We start from the raw sequence: 23,941 nt of genomic DNA, 5'->3' as shown, positions 1-23,941 counted from the left end.
CAATTGATTTGTCAAACAGGCAAAGTGAAATGAAGCAGTGCGAGAAATGGGCAGACATGAGGATATCAGGAGAATTTGGCTACGCTCAGGAGAGTCACCTTACATTATGGTAGACACCTGGAGAAAATCTCAAAGAATTACGATGACTGCTTTATTCATGCATTTAGTGCTAGAGGCAAATTACTGCTCTTAATTAGCCCTTTTTTCAAGAAAATATCAGCAGGATCTCTAATCCAATATTGAATCTCCTCAACTTAAATCTTGAAAGCTCAAGCACTATTTAAGTGATACATTACAACGGCTCTGACATTGCTCCATCTGTATTTCACTGTGTAAAAACAAGAATAATTCAAAAAGAGGACGCTTATTTAAGCGATTTCTATTCCTTAAATGCCAATACCGGCGATGCTGGAGGTGCCTCTTTGAGGCTCACATCGAGTCACTAGAGCGCGTGGAGAATGTTCATGTTATCAATCTCAATTGACCAATTGAATCTTTGACATATCATACTCAAATATGCTATAAATATTCCTCAGACTTGATAGCCATTTATTAAAGAAACAATTATCAAATCCTTATAAATAACGTGTTCCCACGCAATATAAATCTCTTGTGCATGGTACAGTGCGCAAACACTGTTGGCACTCAAATGATGACTCAGCAAAAAGTTCGAAACGAAGCTCTAGTATCAATCAACCCATTGCACCACTACAATCGAGCCTTGATTGCGACAAACCTCACCAGTTGACCGTCTTCCGGCTCAACTTTCTCCCCAAAACCACCCCAATGGCCTCAATTCTAGCTCCCGGCCGGGGCATGGCCCTGAGCAGGGCCTTCTCCACGGCCGCAGCCTCGCCAGCCTCTCTCCCCTCAATACTACCAGCCTCGACGACGACGACGATCGCTTCCCCCAGCAGATTCGCTTCTGCGCGACGACAGTTCTCAACGACGCAAGGCCGACCGTCAAAACTGGGCATTACGCCGCTTTCGATTCCGCCGGGCGTGGAGGTTACCATGGGAGAGCCAAAGGCGTTCCGGTCGGCGACGTCGTATAAGCCGGTCGTGAAGAAGAGGATTACTGTGAAGGGACCGCTGGGTTGGTTTTTTTTTCTTCCCTTCCTTGCCTACATTTTGCATCTGGATTTGGGGTGAAAGCCAAATTGGTATAACCGTGTGGACGTCTGGACTGACAAGTGGTGCGTTGTGCGATTAGGAACGCTGGATATGGATGTGCCCGAGTTTGTGGACCTGGTACAGAACGCCGAAGAGAAGACTGCGACGCTGAGCGTGAGAGACCCGAATGCGAAAGAACAGAAAGAAATGTGGGGTACGTTTTTGAACCGCTATCCTTGCTACTTCAAACTGTCAAGCCATTTTTTTTGGCAATATACTAAATCCTGTCCCTGCTCCCTTGACATTTGGACTAACAAAAGCCCGTCTTCTTTTTTTCCAGGAACCTCATGGTCCTACCTCAGCAACCACATCACCGGCGTCTCCGAAGGCCACACAGCCATCATCCGCCTCGTCGGCGTCGGCTACCGCGCCAGCGTCGAGCAGCGCGGCGCAAAGGAGCAGTACCCCGGCCAAAAGTTCCTCTGCCTCAAGCTTGGCTTCACGCACCCGGTCGAGGTGGGAATCCCCAAGGGCGTCACGGTGACGACGCCGTCGCTGACGCGCATCCTGCTCGAGGGCCCCGATCGGGAGGTGCTCATGAGCTTTGCGGGCGTGGTGAGGAATTGGAGGAAGCCGGAGCCGTACAAGGGCAAGGGAGTGTTTATTAACGATGAGACGATTAAGTTGAAGCAGAAGAAGATTAAATAAATGAAATGAGATGAAAAGGAGGGGGAGGGGGAGAAAGAAAAGTAAAGAAGGAAAAAAGAGCGTTGGAAAGAAAAAAAAGTGTACAGTAAGTTGGCTTTGGACAAGGGTGTTTTTAACGGAGACTTGTATCATCATCAGGGCCGTTTTGGCGAGGTGTTTAGACATATTTATACATCTCACATGTATATATCAACGACAATCCAAAATTAACATGCAGATATGTATCTACCTATGCAACCGTTGATGAAAATTGCCTGCTTTTTACCCGTATTTATTTCCTTCATTCTATTACATGTCCTCTTACAGCTTGGCGCTCAAAACTTCCTGCACCACTTCCAAAACTTTGCCATGCACTGCCGCGGGCGCTGCTACCACGCCCTTGTTGTTGGCGAGTGTTCGTCCAATGCCAAAGTCTAATCTCTTGCCGTGTATGTCGGTCACCTGTCCGCCTGATTCCCGAACAATGAGATCGCCAGCAGCATGATCCCAAATCTTCTCTTGGTACGTAGCGCTCACAGGGAGGCGCAAGTAAATGTCTCCAGCGCCGCGAGCGATAGAGCCGTATTTAGCCTGGCTGTCCATGCGGACGCTGGGCTCGGTGATGCCCAGCTTCTGTGAGATGGCGGCCTGGTCGCCGTGAGAAGAGTGCCCGGCTTCCACGCTCTCGCAGAAGTTTGCCTTTGTGAGATCGTCAATGGCGCGCATGGAGATGGGCTTGCCGGCTTCGGCGTCGAGATTCACAGTCGCGAGCGCGCGGCTCTTGGCGCCGTGGCCTTGGACGGCAGAGAAGAGCACGCCGTGGCCGTCGTCGGTCTGGTTTGCGCCGATGTCGGTGGTGAGACGAGCAGAGTCGTCGATTGGAAGGTTGGGGCATCCTAGAGCGCCGACTTTGACGTCGCCGTCAATCATGAGGGCGAGGCACACGGCATATTGGCCTCCGCGGAGGAAGCCCTTGGTTCCGTCGATAGGGTCAATGGCCCAGATGCGTCCCTGGGAGCCACCGGGGCTGTTTCCCTTGTCGATAAGCTCAACCATCGCATCGACATCCTTGATGGGCCCACCAAGCAGAGCTTCGGCAGCAGCATCTTCTAGCTTTGTGTCCTTGACCAAGTCCCAGATGGTGGTCCTCAGATTGGCATCCTCCTTCAACTTCGCAGACTCTTCCTCTGCGACAATGGCATCGTTGGGGAAGTTGTGCTGTAGGGCCGCAATGATGAGCGCCTGCGCTCCGAAATCGCCAATCGTGACTGGTGATTTGTCATTCTTGTCGACAGTGCCCTTGGCCTTTTCGTGGAAGACACGCTTTGTGAGGATGGAAGCACGCTGGACGGCGAGCTGAGCAATCTGAAGCTCCTTTTCGTACTTTGGAGAACTCATGGTGACAGTTGCGGAATGCGAAAACGAGAAACGGCTTGGACGGAGGATCGAGGAGAGCGAGAGATGTCCGGCTTTGTGGACGAGGCTAGGGATGGAGGAGAGGGATAGAGAAGCCGTCGTGATACCTGCGATGGGGAGGAGGAGCGAGAAGAGGAATACGATGACAGAGAGAGTTAAAAGAAGGGTTAGATGAGACCTAGGAGTAGAAGGCGTCGATCGGTTGGGTTTATGTGGAGATGAAGAGGAAGAAGAGTGGGATGTCGACATTCGAGAATCAGCCCGATATCGTCTTACGGAAGCGCTTATGCCTTGCACAGTCTGCAGTAGAACAAGTGCGGGCGCAAAGAGTATCAACAGCTGAAATCCCAACTCAACACTCCTTGAATTCTGTAAACAGAGAGAGAGAGAGAGAGAGAGAAATTCGCAACAATATCGAAGATAACGTTCCCTGCAACCCAGCCGCCGTCAACCACAATCATCGGTCCGTCGCCCAAGCGCTGCTCCTACCCCGCCATCACCGCGCCCGACGTCCCGCGCATTTCACGGCGGGGCTGGGGGCCTTCCGTGTCGGCGCTCCGGCCAGCCAAATTTTCCGAGCAGAGAGACGCGGGAGAAAATTATAGAGCAGCAACGGCAACAACACCAAAAGCACCAACTAGCGAGCCAAGCTTCAACATCTTTCGCCTCCACTGATTTTACTCCCCCCACCAAAATCCAACACCACAGCCGTCGCAGGAAGCAGCAGCAGCAGCTACAAACAAACAAAGAAAAAAAAAATGGCTTCCTCTCCCGCCAGCCTCCGCTCCCTCTATCGCTCTCTCCTCCGCGAACTCCCGCCCCGCCCCATCCTCGCCTCTCCACGAACGCACATCCACAACCGCATCCGCTCCTCCTTCACCGAAAACTCATCGGCCTCCTCTTCAGCCTCGACGCCGCACGATGCCGAACACCAGGCCCAACTCGCCCGCCAGGCCGTCCACTATCTGCGCGCCCAGCGCATGTACGTCACTCTCGTCGAGCGATATAACCCCGGCATGGAGATGCCGCAGGACGAGCGCATCCGCCTGACGGCCCGCAGGGTCGGGATGGATCTTCCTGCGGCTAAGAAGGAGGAGGCCTGATTGATTATGAGAAAAGTTGAGAATTAAGTGAGGGGGGGTAGGAATACACTTCTTTTCCTCTTCCTCTACGATTCGACCTCTATTTTTCGTTTCTTCTTCTAGGATCACTTCTTGTACATGTTTTCAAGGGCAGCGCTTGTTGTGTAAACCGTCGCAGCATGGCGAGGAACGGCATGGAACCTTTCGAGAACGGTCATGTCATACACCCTTTACCCTTCTTTTGTTTTTTCTTTCTTCGTTTCCTTTCTCGGAGCTCTCGGCAACACGGCGCTTTATTGAAACAGGGCGTTCAATGGGGGATTTTATATACCCACAGACTGGAGGCAAAGTCTATTCACTTCGACTGCGCGACAATGGCAACGCGTATATATGAATACCAGGGAGGACCACCAAGACACACAAGAGACGGAAGGTTTTACATGTACAACCCGGCGACACACTCCTTCAGACGAAGCAGCAGTCTAAACAGCCGCTTATTAATCAATCAACCATCCAGCCAGGATGAAGAAAAGCTAGGGGGAAGCCATATACTATATGCACTCATATTTTATATGTAATGTGCGCCATTCTCGGCTGTACATGTTATCTAAGTGTATAGATATATATATATATATATACAATGAAATATCCGAAAAATGCCAAAGCTCCAGGCCAGGTATAAATTGCCTCGATGGGGTATCAAAAGTCAGGCAAATATATATGCATGTATATATATATGTATGCCAATTCCAACTGTTCGCTTGCCAATTGTCAGATGTCATCAAAATTCGTCTTTTGTATCTCCTCGCATCATCATTATCGTAAAAAAGAGAAGGAAAAAAGAAGAAGAGAGAGAAAAAAAAGCCACTAATATCAACGCACGCTCACACCATTCCAACCCCGTTGTCTTCTAGTGATTCGTCCCATCCTCCCGTCTGCAGCAACCACTCGCCGGTCCGCTCCTTCACTGCCGTCATGGCTGTTCCCAGTGAGCTGTTCCACTGGTCCTGTACAACTCGCACTTTTTCTTTGAGATCCTCTGTTAACCGTCGGTTTTCTATTTCTCGCATCTGCTTGGCTCGTAGCTGTCGATCTTCAGGGTGGATAGGCGTGCCATCCACTTCGGTGAGCTGCGTGGCAAGCACTCGAGCCTTGGCGTTGACCACTGCCTCTTTAACCTCGTGAAGAAGACACAGCTGGTTTGTGTGTGCCTCAATGAACTGATATGTACTCTTCTCAGCATGGAGTAATAAGCTGTACAAGTACTGCAGCGGGTGATCATGATACACCGGGTTCTCTTCGTATTCCAATGCCGGAATATGGACGCAGAATCCCTCCAGATCCAATGGGATGCTTTCCAAAAGCCCACAAAGCGGTGGGGCAATGTCCCAAAACGCAGAAAGCTGCAGCTCGATACCGCGTGCAACTGCCTCGTCCATCACGGCCCTAAATTCGCGTGCTCGGTCCAGTACCTCATTTGCGAATGCGTACTCCCGCTTGTCTGCGTCCTCTTTGAAAAATGCCTCGGCTGATTTGATTTTCTCCGTATTCTTGGAGAGCCGATACGGCGTCAGCACGACGTCGCGATAACGAGCATTGCGGTCTGATAGCAAGTCGTAAATGGCCCTGTGCAGAGACTCGCGCTGCTCAAATATCCACTTGAGGAGGGTCAGCTTCTCTAGCAGCTCCGGTTTATCATCACCTTCTTCTTGCGGCATGTCAGCATCGATTTCGTTGCTGTCGAATAAATGGCGGGCCAAGTCATCAAATAGCTCTGTTGCTCGAGAGATTCGCTCCGTAAGAATATCGTTCAGCGGTAATACCACTTGATTCTGGAAATGTTCATATTCAACCTTTTCCACTTCTTTCTTTTTGTCCTTTTCTTGTTCATTGAAGTCAGACTCAATAGACGCGGCATCAGCATATCCCAAATTTCCCAAGTTGATTTCTTTCTGCAAGTTAGATCTCAAAGCTACGCGGCGCTCTGCTGCCGCTTTGGAAGCCTCTTCTCTGCGTCGATGACTGCTTGAGGCAAATCGCTCTTTTGACCCTTCAATCTCGTCCAGCTCGCTTAGAGACCGTACGGAGGAGCGAATCGATGTTAGCTTGGGGTGATTGTTATTCACTGCAGGGTGATGTCTTGGGTAAGGAGGCGGCATGGTGACCAGCCTGGACACATCCAAAAGCCTCTGTCTATTTGTTGCTGTAGATGGGGTAGACGCCACAGAGGTATTCGACGGTTGAGGAGTCCATACCGACTCTCCCTCGTCATGCCAGCCAGTTTTCTCTGGAGGATAGTCCGATATGGAGCTTTGCTCGCCGGTGGACGCATAATGTGGTGTAGTCTGCTCCTCTTCGATCCACTGGTCCTTAGGAAGCACGCCCATATATTTGGATTCGCGCTTGGATCTTTCAAAGCCACCTCGATTTGGATCGTTATTTGAATCCGTCTCCCACCATCGGCTAGGAGGTCTTCCACGCGAGCTTCCGTTTTCGTAGTTGTCGCTCACGCTCATACTAAGAATAGGAGACAATGATGGCATATAGTTTGCAGCGCCGCCCCAGTTGAGCGGTTGCTTGATCCCAGGGGATGGCGGAAGACTCCCAGATGCCGGAGCTGAACTTGACGAGTCCTCAGCTTGATGGACGGAGCTAACAGAGCCTCTATGAGACCGATTTGGTTCCGATGACTCTGGAGTCCAATCGCCAACAGACGGAGAGTTCACCGACTCTCGTCGCGTGGAGCTCATTGGACGGAATAGATCCCGACTCAAATCGAAAATTTCAGATCCCATTGCTCCAATGGCTGATGAGTACCTCTCCCGCCGGATTCTAGACTCGGCAACTATGAAATCTGAAAAGAGACGGACCCGATCTGCGTCTGTTGTGGCTGAGGCTTCTTTAACGGCAAACGACCGAAATCTCTCGATTGATGCAGTTGCAAATTCTGCGGCGCTCTGGCTCACAATGGCTTCCTTTGATGGGGATGCCGCTACAGACAAAGCCAAACGTGATGCCTCAGCAACCATCGAACCAGAGCTAGACCTGGCCTGGGGTGGTGGAGTAGGTAGAGATTTTGGCACCGCAGCTTGATTTCCGCCCAATTGCCGGTAGGTCTTAGCCGGCGTTGGCGAAAATGGGGGCGTAGCTATTTCACGATGCAGCATTGTGGCCGAATCTGGTGCCCGAGGAGTCGAGTTTCGGGAGTCATGCTGTCCAGATGATTTTCCAGTAAGGGGTTGATCCATAGGGGCTTTTCCACTGCTCCGAGGAGTTGTCTTTCCAATGGTTAATTTACGAGTTAGACCGCTGATAGTTGCGGGAACAACAATATCGGCAATCTGACGCGCATCTAGCGCACTATCAAGGGATCCACGGGGCTCATGTCGAGTGCGACTCTCGGTTCTTCTCTGTAAGATTGTCTTATCATGGCGCACGGCCTTGGCACGATTCAAACCACTTGCACTGCCCGAGGAATTCAAGGCCGGCTCTATGGGCTCGCTTGGATTACTCGCAGTTACTGTATCGATCGTCAGGTTGGGAGATCGCCCTCCTGGTTGAATGGATTGTGGTGACTGCATTGATTGTGAGGACGACTCCCCAGTCTTCAAAGACGCAATGGGCTGTAGGTGTCCCGGGGATGCTGGAGGCTGAGGCCGAGTAGTGGGTGGCGTGTCGCTATCTAGCCAGTCGGCCGGTGTTGGAGGCACGGGCCCCAGGGATGATACGCCGGACGGCGGTGGTCTGCGAGTTGGCGGAGAAATAATGGGTACATTATTCCTGTCCATGCTTTGTACACTTTGTGATCTGCTCGACGAGGGCGGTGGTCCAGGTGGAGGCGGAGGAAGTGGCATACCAGGCTCCCATCTTGTCTGAGAAGTAGACCGTGAGCGATCAGATGTCGGCGTGTCGATGGCGCCTGTGGAAGCAGCCCTACGAGCCGCGGGAGGGTACGTATCAGGACTCATGGCAGTGGCTGATACAACTCGTTCATGTTCCGGCGAATGGAACAAGGAAGGCCCGGCGGTCCGTCTAGAAGCAGATACAGGGTGAGCTGGCTCGGGAGATTGCGATGGCCCAGCATCTCTTCGCCGTCCCAAGGATGCCAGTGCAAGAAGGCGTTCGCGAGAACTTCCCCTGCCGCTCGCACCCGGTGGCGGAGGAAATGGTCGCGTAGCAGCAACTGGTGGCTCAGGAGAGGGCCGCTGGCCCAGAAGGGCAGAGAATCTCGAAGGGGGGTTGGCGGCTATTTGCGCCGGCGTGTAGTCGAAAGCCATGGTGAGAGGTCGAGGCTGCTGCTGTATATTCCTCCTTGGAGGACTATAAGGCGGAGGTGGAGGAGGAGCTGCTAGAGAAGCTGTCATTTCGAATCTGGTCAGCATATTATTATCGCCCATTTGCAGATGGCTCAATGGAGACCTATGAGGATCCAAGGAGAGATTTAAGAAGAATTTAAGAAGAATCTATAAAAAGAACAGGAAGAAGAAGAAAATCCCCACCCTGAGCATCGCTTCCCACGAACGTCAGAGGTCGTTCTGTCGTTGGCATGGCCGCTGGCGATGCCACCCATTCTTGTGGGTTGTACGGCATGATGGCGCTGGCTGGCGTGTGCATCGACTGGACATGAGATGAGGCCATGGACACGGCCGATATGGGCGAGACGAGCTGATTGCCGTAGCCCGCTAAGGACGTCGTCGAGAGCGGATGAAGTGCATGGCGAAGACGCGTAGAATCACGGGGAGAGGTGGAAGACATATTGGCTCGAGCTTCCGGGGCCCAACCGCCCGTGTTCGCCAACGTTGGTGGCGGCCCTGGAACTAGGGGCTTGCAGAGAATGTCTGAGACAGCCGAGGGGTGCAACCTGGACGGCAGGTGGAAGGTTGGATCTGGCGATGGACCCCCAAATCAGGCCGGATGTCAGAACTATCGGCGGAAGCGCTCTCCACGCCCTGTCAGTTGCGTTAGTCGGCCAGGAGGCGGTATGCCAGATGAGGTCTGTGTTTCGATGTTTTGCTGCTATTTTGGAGGTTTGCCTGCCCATGCTCGGGGTCCACCCAGAGCATCGACTTCAGGTGACGGACGGAAGCTGGTCAACAGCCTGAGCCCTCGGATTGGCGAGACACCAGAGGGAGGGGAAAAGCCGCTGGACTAGCGAGACAAGGAGGCCGGCTGCCACCATACAGGCACAAACGGTGCCCTGTATTCGGTATGGACAGGTGGGAGGGGAGGAATTGCGCGAGAGGATTCCAGGCCATCAGGCATGGCGAGTCGCACGGCATCCCAAGACGGGAGCAAGCCATGCCAGGAGGTACAGGTACATGATTGTCGCGCGGCCGAGGCGTTATCGAGCACTGCCCGTGTGTACTTCGTACCTGTTCGAGCCGCTAGGCACAAGCTACCGTCAAGAGGCGCGCATGGAGGGGAAAATGCGATGCTGAAGAGGCGGGCCGTTGATGGTGATGGCGAGACCTGCTTGGCCGAGAGCGCGAGCCTTGGTGGAGGATCCCTGTCTGAGCGGTGCGCGCTAAACCAAGCCTGGACGAGGCGACCAGAAAGCGAGGGCATCTAAAGCGTTTTTGTGGCGCCTGTATGCAATCCCTTGTACCCGGGACTTTGTTGCTGTAGGTACTTTGAACTACACGGAGGATTATCACCAGGACTAGGGAGGTATCGAGCACCCAGGCAGCCATGGATCTCCGCCTAGGGATACTTCTTCAAGCGTGATGCGCCTCCTAAGACGTTTTGAAAAGCCAAAAGGAGAAGCAGCAACTCTCAGGAGGATTTTCAAAGTTGATCCCACTCCGAGTGCCCGGCTGCTGCTACTACGAGCACCACGAGGTGGCATGCGCATACGAATTACCAAAAACAAGGAACAGGAAAAAATAGAAAATATCCCGGGAGATGCCAGGTCTGGAGTAGTGTGATGCAATGTGACAGCAAAGTGGGTACGTCGTTTATTCAAGAACCGATGTGCACTGGCTCCTTTTCCTTATCAGACAAGTCTGTCTGCATTGCATCCGGCTGTCGGTTACAGGTAGATTGGGGATTCACAGGATGAAACGTGTATTCCTAGTCGATTGTGCGCCCATCATTCGGCCGAGAGAACAAATCTAGAAGAGGGAGCCGCAGGCATGCACCGCGTGTCAGGTTGTGTTACAAAACATGTGGCGTGCTCTGACAATTATCGAGGCTGCTGAGCAGTTCATCGAAAACAATGCAGCTGTCGGTCGCATCTCTGGTGCATCTAGCCAAGTACTCGGTACCTGCTGCTAAAACATGCGACCCGCCCCCTGCGTGGATCGCGCTTTTTTTCTCTTCTGCTTTCCATGCGAGTTTATTGACGAGAACAGCCTCCGGTTGGCCAGAAGCTTCAATGCGCTACTAAGCGCCGGCAGCCATTTGAACCACGCGTGTTCTTAATATAGCTGCCAATCAGAGCTGTCTTCGGGGATCCATCTCCCAGAATAGATCGGCTCTCTCACCACCTGCCACCCCAGACTCTGGATCGATGAGTAGCAATGAAGATGTGAAAAGGAAAAAGTGTTCTCGGTCACACAATCGATATTACTCCACACGGCTACTTCCTCGGCTCTCTCTTTTGCTCATGATAACACTACTGTACTAGTACTAGTAGTTGTAGTTTTTCTTCATACGCCCTATCCGCACTGACTGATTGTTCACGCAGTAAAATTCTCCGTAGCGTTGCGCTGTGGGCGCAAAACGCTCAAGACTCTCCCATAACGGCATACATGTAGTAATGCCGTCGGTGATTTTGTTAAGCGCTGGGTAGTGCGAGTGAAAATTGAGCAATGACAATATCTGCACACCCACTATTTGGAATCTGATAATGAGGTGCCCTCGGCCTTTTACTCCTTACAGGCAGCTCGCGTTACTGGCCCGCAGAGTGCCATCATACCTCGATAGATGAGTGGTGGCAGCGGTCGACTTGATCGATCGATGGTGGAGGTCAGCAATGCATTGACGATTCGGCACTCGGCGGCTACTAATCTGACTTTTGGGATTACCCAGTATCATGCAATGCCCATATTCAGCGTTATTGGCGCCAGCCCCGCCTCTTGATAAAGCTTACTAGCACTGAGAGTAAGGCATGGCGGGCACACGTCCGGGATACTTGTAATATTAGAGGCTAGGACTTCGATTTCTGAATTTAGAGTTGGCATCAGCAGTGAATAGGTACACGTAACTATACACGTTGACCTTAAAAACGAAATTCTACTTACTCCTACCAGCCAAGTTAAAAGCGTTGTTGCCGTCACGGCATAGGGAGACAACCAGTCAGACAATAAATCACCTCTTGTACTATGTACGTAATGTTCCTAATAATAGATTGCACTTCGGAAATAAATTGTATATTGCTGGGATAAACAGCATAGTGACATGGTAGATGACTTGGCTGCATGTAGGTAAGCAAACATATGTAGCATATAAATTGCCGAAAAGCCATCTACAAGCAGCAGCCAGGCGGGGACAGGAGCCGTGGGTGGTAGTCTTAATGTTACATAGTGAAATGTTTACATTCAATGCTACGCTCGCACGCAGAGGATACTACTTGTAATCAAGCAGATAGCAGCATATGCTAGGAAGCAGCAAAACGCAATAAGCCGCAAGAGTAATGCGATATCCCCACGTGGCTACAATCTCTAGATGAATTGCAAACCTACATGTACTGCCGATGGTAGCTACTGTAACAGCATACCACTAGGTCAGATCAGAATGCTTTAGTACCGTACAAGATAAGTTGATGCCAGCGGGAAGATGACCGAAGGAGCGCATCTGCTCGAGAAAGCTGTGGTCATTCTTTTTCCTTGCGAAAGCTATGGAGCAAAAAAGGAAAGCTTAATTTTAATTGGTTAGAAGGGCTTTGTGAAAGAAAACAAAGGCTTTAATTGGCTAATTGGTTTAAAAAGCTCCGTAGCTTTCTCGAAGGAAGAAGAAAGACTCTCTAGGAAAAAGAAAGAATTAAATGGCTGAAAAAGTGAGTCAAAAATCTAGCCAATTGAAAATTGTTATTTTCAACTGTAGCTACTTTGTGTATTACATTAGTTTACCAGCTGCGCTGATTAGTGCACCAGAAGCTAAATACTACTCTAATCATCATGACTCTGGTCTTAGAAGGCTTGTTGTTGAAAGGCAGCTCAGTTCCATGTCTAGCAAAGCTGCGGGTTTATAGCGGATCTTTCGGATAACATTTCCACCTCTTTTTCACAATGAAGCTCTTGCGCCAATCGGAGCTGCTCCCTATGAAGATGGCAAAGTGACAGCTCCCTGTAGCTAAATCTGTAGAAGCGCATGAAGCAATGGACGTGACCTCTCTGAATTGGCCTATCATTCCAGCCACCCCCTTTTCTAAATAGTTAACAGGACTTCCACTCTAATATCTTTAAGGTGCTTGTCTGTGCCTGAGGTTACAATGTTCTGTGCGATTATGTAATCTCGGATATGTGAGGCTACATTGGCCAGCCAATGGAATCCACTTTGTGGGGACGAGGCTCATAAAATTCTAGAGCATTCTGAAGCTTTTATCTCTTCCCTCTCTTCCTTCTCTCCAAGCAGCCCGCCAATTCTCTCCTTTTCTGCTTCAAACCATCACCTGAATTTTTACCAGCATCACATCAATTCTCTTCATTACGGTACGTTAGACCCGAGCCTCCCACACTACTCTCCACCACCATTGCTTTTTCACCTACATGATGAGATACCAGCTGGCACCAGTCATAGAGTGATTTGTACTCCCTTCATTGATGACCAAAATGCTGTGGTCTATGACCACTTCTGATCCTTTTTTTGCCAATCAATTTTGCTTGTTCTTCTGCCCAGACTATGGCTACCATTGATGCTAACCATTGGACTGAGCAGGACTCTATCCGCTGTGCGGACGACCAGTTAAAAAATTTTTAATTTTCGAACCCATCTATTCAAAATGGTTCTGCACAACCCTAACAACTGGCACTGGGTGAACAAGGATGCGTCTGGCTGGGCGAAAGATTGGTTCGGTGAAAACCTGACCAAACTTGAGGCTGAAAATGGAGACGTCAAGGCCAAGATCACCAAGATTCAAAGCATGTCTGGCGATGTCGATGTCAGCCAGCGCAAGGGAAAAGTCATTACAATCTTTGATGTGAAGCTAGTGCTGGAGTACTCCGGTATGGTTGACCTCAACGTTCAGGATGAGAGCGTCTGGGGCTGATTCTCCCCATAGGATCCACTGCCGAGATCGAGGAGGTCTCAGGTAACATTACTATCCCCGAGATTGCTCACGATACAGAAGAGGACGAATATGTTGTATGTATAAATGTCCTTATCCATTGATTATCCTAGTCCCTTTAGATCACTAACTGTGTCATTAGTTCGAGATTGATATCTTTTCGGAATCAAAGGAGAAGCAGCCTGTCAAAGATCTTGTTCGATCAAAGCTCGTTCCTCAGCTGCGAAAGGAATTCCAGAAACTTGCTGGTGCATTGATTGCCGAGCATGGAAAGGATATTCAGCACGCGCCTGGCTCCAACCCGTCCAGCGGTTTCTCTACCCCTAGAACACTCCCCCAGTCTTCATCAAAGCCTGCAGCTCAAGCCACGACTTCTCAAGTAAGCAGCTCTGGTGCTGTCAACACGGTAACAGTGCGTGACGACCAGGAGTTCCGTACTACTGCTGAAGAGATGTATGAGACTTTCGTTGACCCTCAGCGATTGGCTGCCTTCACTCGCGCGCCCCCAAAGCTGTTCGAGGGAGCAAAGAAGGGAGGCAAGTTTGAGCTTTTTGATGGCAACGTTTCTGGAGAGTACCTCGAGCTAGAAAAGCCCAAGAAGATTGTCCAGAGCTGGCGGCTGAACCAGTGGCCCGCTGGCCACTACTCAAAGCTCAACATTGAGTTTGATCAGAACGACATCGACCACGTCACCGTAATGCGTGTCACCTGGGAGGGTGTCCCTGTCGGTCAGGAAGACGTCACTAAGAGAAACTGGGGCGAATATTACGTCCGAAGCATCAAGCAAACCTTTGGGTAAGTTTGATATGTTATACAAGTCATTTAAGCAGTATACTAATTTTTCTGAACAGATTTGGCACTATTCTATAATCGCCACAATGCACACATTGGAAATGGTTTTTTTATAATATTTCTCTCTCCATTACAGCGCTTTAGATGAGGGTAAAGACATGGGGTCGGCGTCTCTACCACGGGTATATATTTAACTAGTCTTGAAGGGTCTACATAAGCCCTAGAAGCGTGTAGATACGATGAACATGAATGATGATAAACATAATAAAAAAAAAAAAACTTGTTCCATCTTGTGCAAAAAAATCTCAAACATCAGATACCATTATTAAATCCCCGAGGTGTGATTCTTATGAAGCTATTGTAAAATACATCTAAAGTAGTGTGTGGTTATGTAGTAACCGCTTTTATTTACTGAGGGTGTCCAAGCTTTGTAGATATACTCCTTCCTCGCGGTCGGCGCTCGGCAAGAGGCTCACTTGCTTCGTCGCCAGGTTCGTAGTTGGATACAAAAAGATCGCCCATGTTGTGCCAGAACCCGAGATCATATATGTTTTCAACGTCTTTCAAATCCCATACATGCTCCCACTGCCCCTCGCCGGGATATTTCTTTTCACTGTTTGGTGGCTGTCCGTCTAGAGTCGTCATTATGATGCACTCTGGAGATGAGGGCCACCGAGGAGTTGGAGGCTCCCACTGCTTGCTCTGGGGTCGATTGGGGGCTAAAGGACGACGAAAGGCGTAGCCGTCGCGCATATCTTCTTTGAGATCAGTCCACTTCATAGATTCGTTGGTTGTGGTGCCGCAGTAGATAAGGAATATGGTATAGATAGTAAGTGCCCATATTAGAGGCGATATGAGGATCGCGAGGAGAGTGGAAGCACCGACGCGGATGTCGCCGTGGAGGCCCACGCCCCAGATGGCAAAGTACTTGTTGAAGTCCATGTCCTTGGGAGGCCAAAGTGACCACATCGGGTACATTGCCTTAATCTTTGCCTTTAAAATATAGAGGCCCAAGACGCCTCCATAAGTACTCAAGACACATTCCGACAAAAGCAGGAGAAGAAACCAGTGGTGGTTACCGTAGCCGACGCAGGAGTTGATGAAGACGCAGTGGTGATCGGCCCTGGCGATACAGCGTTTGCATATATCGCAGTGCTTAGAGCGCGGAGGTTTGATGAACCGGCAGGTGCGGCATTCGTTTCCAGGGTGAAATAGAGTGTGATCATAGGGGTAGAGAGACATGTAATACGCATGATTCTCACGAGTGATGTAGCCTGGGTCTGCAGCGCACGCGAGATAAAGGAGCACGTATGGCACGACGACGGTGACGAGAACGGTGGATTTGGTAAAGAGACTGATCTTGGGCCAGATCTGAGGAAGATACAAATATTCGGATACGGTCATGATCAGTAGAAAGAAGATCTTGGAAGCCTGTGTGTAAGTCACGGAGCACAATAAGGGGGAATGCTGCAATAACATACCACGATCGTGGGATGGCGATCAAACATGAGACGATTATATATCCATATTAGTGATCCAGTTACTCTTCCAGAGGTGAGCTTCTGGTCAACACCTGTTACCAGGTTGGGGAAGTGAATCCATATCAGTCGGTATAACCAAGCGATGGGTGTTTTCCTATGAATTGCCCCTGTTTATATAAAGTCCTCTTGCGGTGAGAAATCTCGGTGTTGTTCTTTCTACTTACCTTAGAGCTGGTAGTCTACCGAAAAAGGTCACAAACACCATAAAGGATATGGCTAAAATTATAAGAATAACCTTCTTCAAAGCGTCCATTTTGGCGGACAGATCATGCACGTTTCGATTATCATGACCCAACAGAGAAATATATCTCGTGACAGAAGAAATACTTTCGTATATATGGTTTAAAATCTATTGCCGAAAGACTAAACCCGCTGAGGTATATGTGAAGCTGTGGCTATAAAGAAATGAAAAAGAAGCGGAAGAAAATTAAGGCGTGCGGAGCTCGTATACTGCTGCGCGCCGAATAACCGGAATGAAGAGAAACAGAAATGAGAAGAAATGTGGCTGAGACAGCTGTCACCACCTGCAGAAGCTGATGTCATCTCAAACCTTGGGTTTGTGTTTACCGTATTATTCTTATATCCCGAATTTTCCTTTTATTCGCCTAGGCCCCCGATAGCAGCTGCAAGCCGATGCGCATCTGGAATCGATATCACGTGATCCCGCGACCCTCACCCACGCGTCTTCATCTCATGCAGGTTGTGTGAATGAGTTTGGAGTTACGAATGGGCGAAATGACCTAGAAAAAGCGGGAAAAAAGGCGTGGGATTTATTTATGGCAGATACCAGTACTGAATCCACACCTATGAAGCGATATTAACGGCATATTTCAACCGTGTTTCACCTTTGCTCTTTCAATTGTTGAGCAGCTTTTCCGTCTCACTCACCTCCTTCGCCCTTGGATGACGTTTGCTGTTACCGCGACAAAAAACGATTATATCAATGAGCATTTATGTGTTACGTGCCTACGGGGCTTTTGTAACGAAGGGTCAGAGCTCTTAGTTTCTCGAAATAATAATTACGCGTGAAAAGAGTTGCTGTAGAGCAATCGAAAACTATGGCATCTCACATTACATACGAGGGGGTGTCTGGTGCTGAGGGAGGCGGTAACATCTTTGGGGGGATGAAATTCTGGGTTTCCCGCTGGGTTCCGTTAAGGGATTGGGTTATCCAAAATATTCAGGTACGCTGAGAATTGCATAATGTTATCTGGTGGGTGCTAACGCTTCCCAGAACAACTCGGGGATTGTCGTCCCTTTGGAGAAAGATGCAGACATGCTCATTGCAGACCACGCAAGGAAAGACGCGCCCCTGGGATCATATTCCTGGAAATACATTACGGAGTCGGTAAAGGCTGGTATTGTTCAAGTTGAAGACAAGTACTTGATTGGGCCACCTCCTGGCCAGCCTCGGCCAGTGCTCGCGGGCTCTCGTGCCAGAAAATCTCGCATCCCTTTTACAGAGCTCGATGATGCCATTCTTGCTAAGCATGTCCTTCAACAAGGCATAGACACGGCTGGGAATAGAATGTATCAGGACCTGGAGGCCAAAGTATGTTTGTATCCTTACATTTTTAATCTATAAAGAAAAAGAAAAAAAAAATACTAACTGCCATTAGTACCCCCATCACACTTACCAGTCATGGAGAGCTCGATGGGTAAAAATATTGTCGCTAAGATCTAATCATGATATTGATCGATTAGCGAGGATGGCCAACTTGGACGTGGGCAATGCATCGATAACTGCGAGGCAGATCATAAGGAGGCACGAAAGAGAGGATTGGCCAGAGCCGCCACAACAAACCCGTGCTCTCGCTGGTAGAGGCGTCGAAAATGCTCAACGTCGAACTGAGGCTTCGCCCAGAAGCGCTAGACGCGATGCAACACGGCGCCAAGAGACAACACCATCTGACAATACGAATAGGAAGAGTACTACAGACGAGGTTGCCTCTGAGCAGACTGGCGATGGCACTGAAAAGGATTCAACCCCTTTTCACGATGCACCTACTGGTGAAGAGCAAGAGCGAATTGAAGACAGCGAGGCAGAATCAGAAGGCGGCCAAGAAGTCAAAGGTGGAGAAAATGTTGGGGAAGACGTTGAAGAAGAGATCGTTGAGGGGGGGGCAGAAGAAGCAAGAGAGGAAGAGGAAGAGGAAGAGGATGCAGGAGAAGGCGCTGAAGATGATACAGGCGTTGACAGAAGTCCGTCTTCCTTTACAGAAAGAGACCAGTTCTACAGTGATCTTCAAGACTACTGCGAAGCGAACGACAGGGAGCTTGAAAAGCAGTTTGTCATTAGGGATAAGAGGATTGACCTATGGGACTTGTTTCAAGCAGTAAGCACGCAATCTCTACCGCTAGAGGAGGTGGACTGGAGACGGGTAGCGCAGTATGTGGGCTTCGGCCGGGCTCAAAGCAAAGAGATCATAGCCACTTTATTACAGACGAGCTACCATCGTCATCTCGCGGGGTTTGTAGAGGCAATGTTGAGCTTCCAAGCCGCTCTCGACGAGGGCAGCGAACAAGACGAAGAAACTGTTGTTTCGACTGGAGAGGATGCAGCAGAGCCAACAACGCCTCGAGCGTCGCAGCGAATCGACGGAACGCCTTCACGGAACGGAAATGGCAAAGCAAAAGCGAGAAAAAGGCTGACAGATGGGCAATCACCAACACCAGAAGATGTATCCAAACGGAGGCGCACAATAGGTGCTACGATTCCAGTAACACCCGAGGGCAGGGAGAGGTCAGGGAGACGATCATCCGCACCGGCATCAGCACCGGGACAGTTAGGTAGTTTAGTGGACAACGATCAAACGCAGGCGGAAGACTCCCGGCATAGGACACCGATGAGAGATCGCCAAAGACGGTGGTCACCAGAGGAACCGGCTGATAATACTCCTTCTCAACAATTACGGAGTGAGAGTGACTCGGTTGTGAGCCCCGAACATGTTGATAAAGAGACGCCAACTCGCAATCATAATCAAGCTCGAAGTTCTGGCTACCATTTCAACGATAGGGAGCTCGAAACTATAATGGAAGAGGAGCCATCCGCATCTACTCTGACTAAACCTCATTCTAAAAAGCGTTCACTACCGTCGTCGTTTCAGCAACCCCAGACGCAGTCTCCACACGAAAGGAGGCAGGCGCAGGAACAAGAGCAACATCAACAGGAAGAAAACACACAGGAAGAGCAGAGTCCAGAAGAGGAGCAGCAAGATGAAGAGGAGAATTGGAAAACAAGGGAGTTTCACAAATGGACAAAGCACTATCGAGAAGCGGGCTATTCTGACGAAATGATCTCCGAAGCCATGCTCCGGACGAGCTGGGTTCCTGGGGTCCTCATGGAAAGAGTGCTAATGAGCCTCGAGAAGGGAGAAGACATACCCAAAAACGTACAAGGCATATGGACGTACCGCGATGACGAGAAGCTCCAATACATTAGCCAATTTGTGGACCTGGAGCCAGCGGCCGAGGACTCGAGTGAATTGCAACGGCGCAAAGCGAAAGCGAAAAGAATGCTGGACCAGCTCTTGCACAAACATACCCAGTCGGGGGTTGAGCTGCGGACAGAGATTCATCAGGAGATAGCCAAGAAGGAGGGGAAGAAGATGAGAAGAAAGGACTGAGGTGTTTGAGGGGCGAGAGGAGCGCTGAATTTTGATTATGGAGTATGGTATAATTAATGTCCCTTTGCTTCTCTTCTTTAAGGATCTTTTTCTTCTTATATATAATATTGTCACGAGTAAACTGATGAATGATGATTTGTATTTCTTTTTGCCAAAGAGAGGTTGTTGAAATTGCTTCAATATCCTACCCGACGACGCAAGCTGTGGAAGTTGAACAAGGCAAGGCCAAGCAAGCAATCACCGAAGAGTATTTGCAATGTGGAATTTTTTTCAATTTGTTTCTTTCTTTTTTGTTTCTCTTTCTTCTTGTCTTGATCCCCCACGTAGATGTATGTACTACTCCTATATACAAAGTACAGTAAATACTAATAATTTACTCACTCAGGTAATTCATCATCCACTCCATCTGCCCTCCCCCCCAAACCCCCTTTCTACTTTGCCAGATTCTTCAGCGTATGCGCATAATGCCACTCCTCCAAGGCAATATCCGCCCTCACCTTGTACACCTCCTCCGCAATGTCCAGCACCCTGCCCTCCACATCCACCAGGCTCATGCCCTCCTCCACGCCCAGCTTGCCCAGCGCGCCCTGCAGCGGCATGGCCACCTGCGACAGGCCAATGAACTCGGTGCCCTCGTCGTCCTTGCCCGTCGCCGCAGAGCCCAGCGGCGAGCCGGTGTTGTTGAAGACAAAGGCGCACGTGTTCTCAAAGGCCCGCGCAACGGCCACGTTCTCCAGGAACAGCCGCTCGCAGTCCGGATTCACCTCTGCGCCAATGTCGCCGCCGTCGCTGTTGAGCCAGAAGGTCGGGCAGATGACAAGCTTTGCCCCGTCGGCGGCCAGCGCGCGGCACGCCTCCGGGAAGGCCAGGTCCCAGCAGATGATGAGGCCGACGCGGCCAAAGGGCGTGTCAAAGGCCGTGTGAGGCGTCAGCGCGTCGGCCGTCAGGTGCGGCCTCTCCGGGTGCCACAGGTTCTTCTTCTGGTAGCGGCCCAGCACGGCGCCGTCGGGGCCGATGAAGTACGCGGCGTTGGCGACGCCCTCGTCGGCCGATTCGCCCTCGGCGGCGGCGGGCAGCGGCTCCAGGATCGTGCCGGGGACGATGGCGATGGCGAGTTCCTTGGCGAGGGCCTGGTATCGCGCCAGGTACGGCGTCTGCTTCTTGGCCTCGGCGAGGAGGATCGCGGAGTCGGCCTTCCACGAGGAGAGGTGGTATTCGGGGAGGACGGCCAGGTTTGCGCCCTGCGAGGCGGCTTTGCGGATGTACGACTCTGCGCGGGCAAAGTTGCCGGCTATGTCGAGGGGCTATTCAACCCATTTGAAGGCCCAGAAAGTCAGTGCCTGGTGTGTATATAAGAGGTGTTGACGGCCAAGAAAAAACGAGCAGGGGTTTGTTTGTTTGTTGGTAGTGGCTAAGATGAAGAGCGCCGGAATTGCAGGCTCACCTTGGAGTATAGCTGGATAAGCGCAATCTTCAAGTTTGACGCCATTTTGTCTGAAAAAGTAAAAGAAAAAGAAGAAGAAGAGAAAAAAGAGGCTAATAATGCAGCGGTATATTTACAAAAGACAAAATCACAACTTGAATCCTTTCAGTCACTTTGCAGCGTGACCCAAGCGGAAAGACGTAAAGCTATATATGCGCGTCCCCCCGAGAGTTATGGGCCTTTGAGCCCCAACTTTTCCCCTCAGTCCCCCGGAATTGGCCACCGAATACCGGTCAAAGGATGACATATGGGCGCTGCGGAGGCGGGTCCGGATCTGGCTCTGCAGCCGGGCCGGTGTCTGCTATCCGGTCGTCTTGTTGGCGTTCCTGGCGTTCAAAACCGCGACCAGAGGGATATCGAGTCAGATTTAGATGACACCTGATTCATTTCTCCCAGACTTGGTGCGTTATTTCCATATTGCTCATGGAATTTGTGTACCGCATGTATATGGAAAGGTAGCTATTAATGAAACGAGCCTCAAAAAAAGCATACAAGATACTATAACCCATGTACAGGAAGAGCCGGCAGTGAATCGGTGTGAAGACTGTATACCTACGCTTATACAGCTGTACAGCTGTACAGACACAAGCTTAAACTCTACAAATAGTGGCACACGACAAAATAGCTGAGTAAATACATATAGGACGCCATAAATACAGCATCATCTTCACAATGCTCCTCTTCAAGAAAGAAGCATCCCAACCAAGACCGCCGCCTGAGCAACTGCCACAAGGCCGGGCCTCCCCAAGCTCAAGCTATTCCCAGCATTGTCACTGCCACCAGAAGAAGAACCATTCGAGCCGCTACCGCTAGTCCCATTGCTACTACTGTTCGTCTGCTCAAGGACAAATACCTCTCCAGTGGCGTCAGACGAGAACCACAGTCGACCAGCCGAGTCCCATGCTAGACCCACGGGGCGGAAACACTTATCGGGGCAATTGGTGAGATTTTCATTGGTAATGACATCGGTAACGGCATTGGTGCTATTCTGCAGAGCAGTTGGCTGGCCATCGGAGTCGAAGGCGACGGAGACGATGCGGTATCCTGTGGGATCATCTCGATCCCCTTTCATTGTGTCAGCGTATTCTCATATGATTCCATGTTTGCACAATCCATCATCAAGACCTTCCAAAGCGACTTACAGCTACCATGAAAGGTAATAAAAGCTTCAGAGGCATTGGAATTAAACTTAATGTCCAAAGGAGCCGAATGAGCTTGGAAAGCAACACGAGGAGGGACATGATCGGTGTTGCAAGTTGTGTCCGTCACATTAGACGGAGCGTCATCATCGGCAAACTGGTCCCCAACTTGGAGATGTCCCAAACCAGGGAACCCCAACGTCGACCAGACGGTGTAGCAGTACGGATAGCCATAGTTGCCGCCCTGATGATCGCTAGAGCCCAAAGTGCCATGGTAGTTGAGCTCTTCTCCGGGATTGTTCTGGTGTATATCCTGCCCGTGGCGCTCCAGCTGATCGACAGAATTCTCGACAGACCAGATACCCCCCGTAGAAGGATGCTCAACGACGCCAACGGAATTCCTCAAGCCCCAGCCAAGAACATGGCCATCGAGAAAGTCGAACGGCGCATCCCCCTTGCCTATCCGCGTAATGTTATAGCTGCGAATCTGAGAGTGTCCACTGGTGATGTCGCCAGCGGCGGAGTCCTGGTTGGAGTTGCTGCCGCGGGAGACGAGAAGCGTGTCTGGTTGCTTCTTGGATATGAGAAGCGTGCGCGTGGTGTGATCCGAGTTGGTCATGTTCGTGACGAGGGTGCGGTTGGAGGAGAGATCAACAGAGACAGCTTGGCTGTCGTAGGCAAAGGAGAAGACGCTTTCGGCTGATGAGACGTAGATGGTTTTGCCATCACCAGAGAGAGCGAGTCCATGGTTAAGCTGGTGTTTTTTTTTTTTTAACTCATGTCAGCTTACAACTTTCCATATTGTAGCCTCACATTCTCACACAACCACACACAAAAAAAAAACTCACAGTCTGATCCGCAATCAGCCTCTTCTTGCTCTTCACCGTCAAGCACGTCCCGCCCTCGTCATTCAGCGTCAAATGCGTCAACCCAGCCCCCGATTCCACGACCAGAAGCCCCCCGTCGTTGTCAAACGCAATGCCGCGCGGCCTCGTGAAGCCATTCGCAATGAGGCGGTACTGCCAGCCGCTCGCCGCCACGGGCGTGGGGTACGTGACGCTGAGGTTGTTGGAGCAGGACTGCGCGGCAGCAATCCCGGATTGCAGCAGCGACAACAGTAGCAACGACGATAATGTCGCTGTAAGAGAAACATGCCCCGTCATAACGAACCAGTTACCTGCTTGTGGGATATGATTTGTTCTAGCTCTAGGAGGGGGGCGCTTGATCGAGCGGGAAATAGAGTTTTAAGCTTACATGTATGAAGTCAATTTCCCTTCAGTACTATGAAGTTTAAATACAGTATCAGCATCAGCATGTGTACATGTATGTAGAGCGCCCCTCAAACCAAAAGAGGCAGCTACGGGATTCATTCCCCAAGCTTCCTTTTACGCCTCAGAGCGTTGCATCGTTTGTATGGCATATGGGCCGGAATGCTGGTGAGGTCATCGTTGCGGCCGCCAAACGCAGGGAGACGATTAGAACTGGTCAACGCCAAGTTTTGGGGATCGCTGAATAGCCGCTGACGGAGCGGGGGGTTTATCCCAGATTCGGGCTAAATCGAGTTGCAGCATGGCTATAACCTTTGGTGCGTGAAAAGTGATAGAACGCTGTCCATAGGGGAGTCCATGTTCCTCGAATCATATACCGTCTCTGGCCCATGTGGTTTGTGTCATAAAAATACGGCTGTTAGCCAACATTACTCGCTTCACATAGGGGTAGTTATTGTCAACCAGCGACCAGCTTCAGTATAAGACTGGGATGATATTCATTTCTCACCCCGTATCAACATAGTACAGAAAGACAGCTAAATGCCGAGAGATATCCAAGACGTCTTTT

At 50.4% G+C, this 23,941-nt stretch overlaps 9 protein-coding genes across 11 annotated transcripts; 4 read left to right on the top strand and 5 right to left on the bottom strand.

Annotated features, from left to right (window-relative positions):
* Nucleotides 1-722: 722 nt before the first annotated feature.
* TrAFT101_001464 (mitochondrial 54S ribosomal protein uL6m) lies at nucleotides 723-2,052 on the top strand. The gene is made up of 3 exons (XM_024906419.2): nucleotides 723-1,096; nucleotides 1,214-1,327; nucleotides 1,454-2,052. The coding sequence occupies exons 1-3, from the start codon at nucleotides 787-789 to the stop codon at nucleotides 1,819-1,821; spliced, it is 792 nt and encodes a 263-aa protein (XP_024762565.1). The 5' UTR covers nucleotides 723-786; the 3' UTR covers nucleotides 1,822-2,052.
* On the bottom strand, nucleotides 1,959-3,590 carry TrAFT101_001463 (uncharacterized protein). Its single transcript, XM_024907729.2, has one exon. The coding sequence runs from the start codon at nucleotides 3,463-3,465 to the stop codon at nucleotides 2,122-2,124; it is 1,344 nt and encodes a 447-aa protein (XP_024762564.2). The 5' UTR covers nucleotides 3,466-3,590; the 3' UTR covers nucleotides 1,959-2,121.
* Nucleotides 3,591-3,974: 384 nt separating this feature from the next.
* On the top strand, nucleotides 3,975-4,319 carry TrAFT101_001462 (uncharacterized protein; the record flags this gene model as incomplete). The annotated part of the gene is made up of 1 exon (XM_024899542.1): nucleotides 3,975-4,319. One exon carries the CDS (start codon nucleotides 3,975-3,977, stop codon nucleotides 4,317-4,319), a length of 345 nt encoding a protein of 114 aa, XP_024762563.1.
* Nucleotides 4,320-4,765: 446 nt separating this feature from the next.
* Nucleotides 4,766-9,730, bottom strand: TrAFT101_001461 (uncharacterized protein). 3 transcript variants are annotated; one of them, XM_066126331.1, is made up of 2 exons: nucleotides 8,718-9,730; nucleotides 4,766-8,655 (listed from the first exon to the last, which is right to left on the bottom strand). In XM_066126331.1, exon 2 carries the CDS (start codon nucleotides 8,573-8,575, stop codon nucleotides 5,183-5,185), a length of 3,393 nt encoding a protein of 1,130 aa, XP_065982433.1. In that variant the 5' UTR covers nucleotides 8,576-8,655; nucleotides 8,718-9,730; the 3' UTR covers nucleotides 4,766-5,182. The 3 variants fall into 3 exon arrangements, with proteins under 3 accessions (XP_065982433.1, XP_024762562.2, XP_065982432.1); XM_024905111.2 differs by having other exon boundaries at nucleotides 4,837-8,655; nucleotides 8,798-9,527; XM_066126332.1 differs by having other exon boundaries at nucleotides 4,837-8,820.
* Nucleotides 9,731-12,875: 3,145 nt separating this feature from the next.
* On the top strand, nucleotides 12,876-14,611 carry TrAFT101_001460 (uncharacterized protein). Its single transcript, XM_024901782.2, has 5 exons — nucleotides 12,876-12,949; nucleotides 13,176-13,462; nucleotides 13,519-13,601; nucleotides 13,667-14,319; nucleotides 14,376-14,611. Exons 2-5 carry the CDS (start codon nucleotides 13,240-13,242, stop codon nucleotides 14,392-14,394), a joined length of 978 nt encoding a protein of 325 aa, XP_024762560.1. The 5' UTR covers nucleotides 12,876-12,949; nucleotides 13,176-13,239; the 3' UTR covers nucleotides 14,395-14,611.
* TrAFT101_001459 (uncharacterized protein) lies at nucleotides 14,599-16,360 on the bottom strand. Its single transcript, XM_024910539.2, has 3 exons — nucleotides 16,022-16,360; nucleotides 15,798-15,951; nucleotides 14,599-15,738 (listed from the first exon to the last, which is right to left on the bottom strand). Exons 1-3 carry the CDS (start codon nucleotides 16,108-16,110, stop codon nucleotides 14,725-14,727), a joined length of 1,257 nt encoding a protein of 418 aa, XP_024762559.2. The 5' UTR covers nucleotides 16,111-16,360; the 3' UTR covers nucleotides 14,599-14,724.
* A 213-nt stretch (nucleotides 16,361-16,573) lies between these two features.
* Nucleotides 16,574-19,746, top strand: TrAFT101_001458 (uncharacterized protein). Its single transcript, XM_024901781.2, has 3 exons — nucleotides 16,574-17,041; nucleotides 17,092-17,409; nucleotides 17,477-19,746. The coding sequence occupies exons 1-3, from the start codon at nucleotides 16,916-16,918 to the stop codon at nucleotides 19,481-19,483; spliced, it is 2,451 nt and encodes an 816-aa protein (XP_024762558.2). The 5' UTR covers nucleotides 16,574-16,915; the 3' UTR covers nucleotides 19,484-19,746.
* A 157-nt stretch (nucleotides 19,747-19,903) lies between these two features.
* Nucleotides 19,904-21,079, bottom strand: TrAFT101_001457 (uncharacterized protein). The gene is made up of 2 exons (XM_024910538.2): nucleotides 20,928-21,079; nucleotides 19,904-20,787 (listed from the first exon to the last, which is right to left on the bottom strand). Exons 1-2 carry the CDS (start codon nucleotides 20,970-20,972, stop codon nucleotides 19,915-19,917), a joined length of 918 nt encoding a protein of 305 aa, XP_024762557.1. The 5' UTR covers nucleotides 20,973-21,079; the 3' UTR covers nucleotides 19,904-19,914.
* A 569-nt stretch (nucleotides 21,080-21,648) lies between these two features.
* On the bottom strand, nucleotides 21,649-23,268 carry TrAFT101_001456 (uncharacterized protein; the record flags this gene model as incomplete). Its single annotated transcript, XM_024905049.2, has 3 exons — nucleotides 21,649-22,031; nucleotides 22,109-22,859; nucleotides 22,954-23,268. The coding sequence occupies 3 exons, from the start codon at nucleotides 23,266-23,268 to the stop codon at nucleotides 21,649-21,651; spliced, it is 1,449 nt and encodes a 482-aa protein (XP_024762556.2).
* Between the last annotated feature and the right edge of the window lie 673 nt (nucleotides 23,269-23,941).

Source organism: Trichoderma asperellum, chromosome 1 (genome assembly GCF_020647865.1).
Source record: "Trichoderma asperellum chromosome 1, complete sequence".
NCBI lineage: Eukaryota > Fungi > Ascomycota > Sordariomycetes > Hypocreales > Hypocreaceae > Trichoderma > Trichoderma asperellum.
The sequence above is the reverse complement of the archived record's forward strand: the minus strand, read 5'-3'. Positions and strand labels throughout refer to the sequence as shown.